The sequence below is a fragment of the Suncus etruscus genome, chromosome X (genome assembly GCF_024139225.1).
Source record: "Suncus etruscus isolate mSunEtr1 chromosome X, mSunEtr1.pri.cur, whole genome shotgun sequence".
NCBI classification, from domain to species: Eukaryota; Metazoa; Chordata; class Mammalia; order Eulipotyphla; family Soricidae; genus Suncus; species Suncus etruscus.
The window spans coordinates 38094401-38100706 of NC_064868.1; the positions used below are offsets into that span (position 1 = coordinate 38094401).

At 49.2% G+C, this 6306-nt stretch overlaps 1 protein-coding gene across 1 annotated transcript; it reads left to right on the forward strand.

Moving 5' to 3' along the window:
• The first annotated feature begins 1826 nt into the window (after positions 1–1826).
• LOC125998834 (high mobility group protein B3-like) lies at positions 1827–2378 on the forward strand. Its single transcript, XM_049766892.1, has one exon. It carries the CDS (start codon positions 1827–1829, stop codon positions 2376–2378), a length of 552 nt encoding a protein of 183 aa, XP_049622849.1.
• Positions 2379–6306: the final 3928 nt, after the last annotated feature.

Below are 6306 nucleotides of genomic sequence, written 5' to 3' on the forward strand. Positions count from 1 at the left end.
CATGAAATCAACCTAGGTGACCAACGATGGATGAAATGACTATGAAGATTTTGAATAAATACACAGTGGAATACTCTGTAGTTGTAAGGAAGGAACAATAAAATAATGCAAATTTTGCAAACTGGTTAGCACTGTAAGTTAGACTGATGAAATTAGATGAAAGACATATACAGGGGGCCGTAGTTATTGTGCAGTGGTAGGACATTTGCATTGCACGTGGATGACCCAACATACCTCAGATCGAACCCTGGTGTCCCATATGGTCCCCCAAGCCAGGAGCAATTTCTGAGCACATAGCCAGGAGTAAGCCCTGAGGGTTACTGGGTGTGGCCCCAAAGGATAAAAAAGAAAATACAAGGTATCAGTTATATTGCTGATAGGGGCAGTGGTATATCTATGAACAACACTGAAAACGTGACATCTATCACACCACCATTGAACTTGTAATGTGACTGTTAAGATGGCAGTTATGGTGATGGAGTTTGGAACAGTAGTAAGAGGAGTTAACAAAGTTGGTAAATTGACAGATTTGGTAAGGTCGGTGTTGCAATATTATATGCCTAATACTCAATTTTCAGTAGCTTTGTAAATCAAAGTTATGAATGAAATAACATTTTAAAAGGCATAGAAATATTATATCAGTGGTATTAAGCATTAACAATGACTTAAAGAAGATTGGGGGTACAAACAAAAAGAAGACAAAACACTCAGTGCTATAAATTTGTGCTCTATGCTTATTTTTATTTTTATGGAAAATATTACAAAAGAGCTCAGAAATTGTTTAAATTAGGAATGTTCTTTGTTCTACACTTTTCCGTATGTTTGTAGGAAGTGGTAAAAATTGGCCACTGACAAAGATTAAAGTTAAAATGAAATTTATAAGAAAGAGACACAATATTAGGAACATGGCTCCAATAGTCAATTTCATGTGTCGACACGAATAGCTCAAGAGGATTTTTTTTTTATTAAAAACAGGCCTCGATGTTACTGTGAAAGAAATGTTTTATTTATTTTTCGAAGGACATAGTAGCTAGTGAAATTTTCAGCGGGAGCTTGACCTCATTGTAAAAAACAAATGAGCTATATCATTTTTGAACACCAACAAGTAAAGAATACATCTGCCCTCAAAAACATAGAGAAGAACCACAACTAAGGAGCCAGAATCTTGCCGAGTCCCACAGTCAATTAAGCAAATACTCTAGGCATTTGGGGGAGGGTTGTTGAGCACAATTTGACCACAAAAAAAGGTAATGGTCACAACCAAAGATGAATGTCTCCCCCTCATCTGGACATCACAACCAAAAAGGAGGGAAGAGAGTGGGCAAAAAGGAAATATAAGACAAATTAGTAGATTGGTACTCGTACTGAAGATTGTAAAACTTGACTTCTTTGTAGAAAACACACGAGTTATAATGTTCTTCTATTTCACAGTCTAGTATGAATTTTTATTAGAAGAGCACTTGATAGAGTCAAGCCACCACCAAATACCATCTTCCCCAAATCTCGCGGTATGCATTCTAGATCCCTTTGACATGACATATTTGCTGGGGAAAATTTCAGCAGGAACCATGGCAACCGGCTGAGCCCCGTGCCCCACTCCGACCCGCACCCAGAGATGTCGCAAACGCACATTGTGAGGTCGGCTGCGACCATCATCAGGGCAACCACCGCAGGCCACAGGCCAGTTGCAGGCCCGCACTCAACACCGCGAGAGGTCAAGCTGAGCGATGGCGGCCAAAAAAGGGTTCCCGGGCAACCGCCAAGCCCAGCCTCGGCGCCAGGGAGGCAGTCGAAGCTGCCGTTCCATACTGAAGCCAAAAGGTAAGATGAATCCGTACGCCTGCTTCGTTCGAACCTGCCGGGAGGAGCTGCCGAAGAGCCGCCGGGGCACCGAGGTCAGCTTCGTGGACTTCTCCAAGCACTGTGCCCGGCGGTGGAAGGCGCTGTCCCCCCGGGAGAAGGCCCGCTTCCAGGCCCTGGCCCGGGCAGACGGACTCCGCTTTGCCCGCGAGATGAGGAGCTACGACCCTTCGATGGAAACCAAGGCTCCTAAGAAGCCGATGTCATCCTTCCTTCTGTTCTGTCAAGAGTACCGCCCCCAGCTCCGGGCCCAACACCCCAACCTGTCACCGATGCAAGAGTCCCGTCGCCTCGGAGCCATCTGGCGCGGGCTCAGCAAGAAGGAATACCAGCACTTTGTGGACTTGGCCGCTCGGCTGCGAGAGAAGTACGTCAAGGATGTGGATGAATACAAGAAGAGAGCCCAGAAGAGAGCCTATGCCAGGTCCCTGGGCAGGGAGAGAGTGGCCGGGAAGCGGCGCAGAGAGGAGGAGGTGGAGGAGGAAGACTCCGATTACGAGGAAAGCATGGATGACTAGGAGCGCCTAGTCCTTTCCTGACCCAGTTTCCCAACAACACTTTCCCTGACACCCATAGCTGAATAAAGCCATGGCATTGATCTGCTTGGCTCAGTGTCAGATGTTTTTGCGCCATGGAGGGGCAGCCACATGATAGAGTGGGTTCCTCCCACAGCTTGTTCTTGGGGTTGCCTCTACTGCTGGGGTCTGGCAGACTCTAGTCTTGCCCAAGGACTCTGGGGGAGGGCAGTGGTTTCCCTGGAGGGGCCATGGGCGGGCGATTGGAGTACCTGAATCTATATTCAAGTCAGGGTTCACATTTCCAAACCCTTTCCAAGTCAAAGGTCCCTGTGTTCTCACTGTGCAGGCAGTGTGGGAAGATATTGCAAGACTTTATCTGGTCATTTTCATTCTTGAGGTGGGGGGATTAGATGGGTCTTAGGAACAAACCTATCTGTAACAACTGAGAATACTCAAGATACTTGCTTTAATGTTAGAGAATTTAGAAACAGGGGTTTCTGCTGCCATTAAGTGCTACGGAAAAGTAGGGTGCTTCAGCTAGAATGACGGCTGGTATGAGTTAAAATGGAATCGTTTGAAACTATTTAAAAGCCCAGCCAGTGAAATCATGCAATTTACTGCCAGGTGGATCAGGAGAAAATTTTGCACAGTAAAGTGACTCAGAAGGAATGGGGCAGACACAGAATGATCTTTCATTTGGGATATAAAGAAACATAGGAAGGGAATAACAGATGGCCACAGAAACTGAACCTGAGACTTGGTGCACAGACCAGAACTTACTCGATAACGGAGGATGTCACTGGCTCCACCCAATCACTGATCGGTTTGAGGTAGGAAAACACCCAGTGATGCTGGACGAGGGGCCCTGCCCCTTTGGGGAGTACTCTGATCTCATATAAAAACACACGTATAAACTGTGTATGTTCACCCTTTGAATCATTTCCTCACACTTCAAATAATTTTTTTTTCTGATTTGGGTGTCCCCCTATCTATGCTCAGGGCTTACTTCTGGTTCTTCGAATCCAGAGATCTGATCCAGGTCTTACCCATGTAAAGTCACTTTTCTACTTCTGAGCTACATGTCAGATTCCCCCATGTAATGATTTGAAGCCATTGAAACACTGGGGTCCCAGCATAAGAAGTTCTGCCCCCAGACTGCCTATGGATTCAAGACCAAACTTTGAACTCTTCCTTGAATAACTTGATGGTCAGCCTTCAAAGCTGTATAAGCCAATTCCTTCAAATCTCAATGTCTTTTTCTCCTTGTTCATAATCTCATGCAATATTTAAACATAGCATCCACCCTACTGGTTCTTTTTCATTTTTAAGGTGGGGGAACAATTATACGGTTGATTAGAAAATAGGCATCTATCTCTATTAAGGTGGGGGGAATTATATGGTCCATAGAAGTGGTAAGGTTCAGTCCTCAATCCCTGAAGTGTGGTTGCTACTAGGACCCTCACACCACACTATTGGATGTGATACACCCATAAAGAATACAAAAAAGACATTCTTAAATATTGCTTGGAATTGAGGTTCTGGGGAAATGCCTTATGGCTGTAGCTCAGAGCTATCCTGTGAGACTTGACAGTAAGTGCTAAGGCAGGCAACCATGGAATCCGAAGTTGTTGTGCTGCCATGATGAGCTGTGGGAAAGAGGGAGTCACCTGGGGCCTTTTTAAACCACATACCTGGCAACAACTGGACTCCAGAATCAGAAAGGGATCCGGAAGCCAGATATATGCCCTCCATCCTTCCCAAGCCCCTCCCCAAGAGTAGGGAGATAAGGGAAGCTTGAGGAACCCTATAGAGTTCCCCTGACATCCAGTTGAGGCTCCCTACACTGGCACCCAGGTTAGTCCTGGAGTCCAGGGGAGAAAGAGGGGGACGGATGGGGGCCTGCCAAGCATCCCAGCACCCCCCCAAGCTATAAATAGGGCCTCCAGCATGGGGTCTCCCCAAAACCCACACCTGGCAACAGCTGGCCTCCAGAATCAGAAAGGGATCAGAAAGCCAGATATATGCCCGCCCTTTTCCCCAAGCACCTCCCCCACAGTAATAAGAATGGATGGAAGCTTTAGGAACCCCATAGAGTCCACCTGGTACCCACTTCTGGCCCCTGATTCCGGCACCGAAGAAAGGCATGGATTTCAGGTGTGAAAGAGGGGGGTGGCTGGGGGCCTTCCGAGCTTCACAGCACTCCCCAGCCTAAGGAGATTGCCTCCAGCATGGGGTGGCCCCAAACCCCATACCTGGAAACAGCTCTCCTCCAGAATCAGAAAGGGATTCGGAAACCTGATATCTGCCCAGCCTCCACCATAAGTCCCTTCCCTGAGTAGAGAGAGAGTGGGAAGCCTGAGAACCCCTATTTTGTCCACCTGGCACCCACATCTGGCACCCTAGGCCGGCACACAGGGAATGCCTGGAGTCCTGGGGAGAAAGAAGGGGACGGATGAGGGCCTGCCAAACCTCCCTGCACCACAAAAGCAAGGGATAGGCCTCCAGAATGGAGCCTCCCGAAGCCCCATACCTGGCAACAGCTGGCCTCCAGTATCAGAAAGGGACGCGGAAGCCAGATATCTGCCCGACCTCCTCCCCAAGCTTCTCAACCCGAGGAGGGAGAGGGGTTGATGCCTGAGGACATCTATAGAGTCCAACTGGCACCCACTTCTGGCCACCTAGGCCAGCACCCATGGAAGGCCTGGAATACTGTGGGTCTGCCAAGCCTCCCAGCACCCCCCAATTAGCGCAAAGGCCTCCAGCATGGGGTCTCCTCAAACCCCATACCTGGCAACAACTGGATTTCAGAATCAGAGAGAGATTTGGAAGCCAGAGATCTGCCCGGCTTCCTCCCCAAACACCTCAACCCAGTAGGGAGAGCGGTGGAAGCGGGAGGACACCTATAGAGTCCACCTGGCAACCTCTCCTGTCCCCGAGTCTGTCACCCAGCAAGGCCTGGAGTCCAGGGGAGAAAAATGGATACTGGTGGGGGCCTGTCAAGCCTCCCAGTACCCCTCAAGCATGAAAGATAACTTCGAGTATGGAGCCTCCCTAAAACCCATACCTGGCAACAGCTGGCCTCCAGAATAAGAGAGGGATCTGGAAGCCAGATATCTGCTCGGCCTCCTACCCAAGCCCCTCCACATATTAGGGAGAAGGGGGAAGCCTAAGGAATCCAATAGAGTCCACCTGCACTCAATTCTGACCCCCTAGGTCGTCAACCAGGGAAAGCATGGAGTCCAGGGCATAAAGAAAGGGACTTCTGGGGGGGCTGCCAAAACTTCCCAGCACTCCCCAAGCAACGGAGAAGGCCTCCAGCATGGGGCCTCCCCAAAGCACATACCTAGCAACATCAGGACTCCAGAATCAGAAAGGGATCCGGAAGCCAGATATGTGCCCTCCATCCTTCCCAAGCCCCTCCCCGAGAGTAGGGAGATAATGGTAGCCTGGGGAACCCTGTAGAGTTCACCTGACACCCAGTTTTGGCGCCCTAAGCCAGCAATCAGGTAAGGACTGGAGTCCAGGGGAGAAAGAGGGGGACGGATGAGGGCCTGCCAAGCATCCCAGCACCCCCCAAGCTAGAATAAAAGCCTCCAGCATGGGGCCTCCCCAAAACCCATAGCTGGCAACAGCTGGCCTCCAGAATCAAAGAGGGATCAGGAAGTCAGATGTATGCCCGCCCTTTTCCCCAAGCACCTCTCCAACAGTAATGAGAAGGGGTAGAAGCCTGAGAACCCCCATAGAGTCCACCTGGTACCCACTTCTGGACCCAGATTCCGACACCCAGGGAAGGCATGGAGTTCAGGTGTGAAAGAGGGGGTTGGCTGAGGGCCTTCCAAGCTTCACAGCACCCCACAGGCTAAAGAGATTGCCTCCAGCATGGGGTGAGCCCAAACCTCATATTTCAATGTTTAGAATTCTGAAGGCT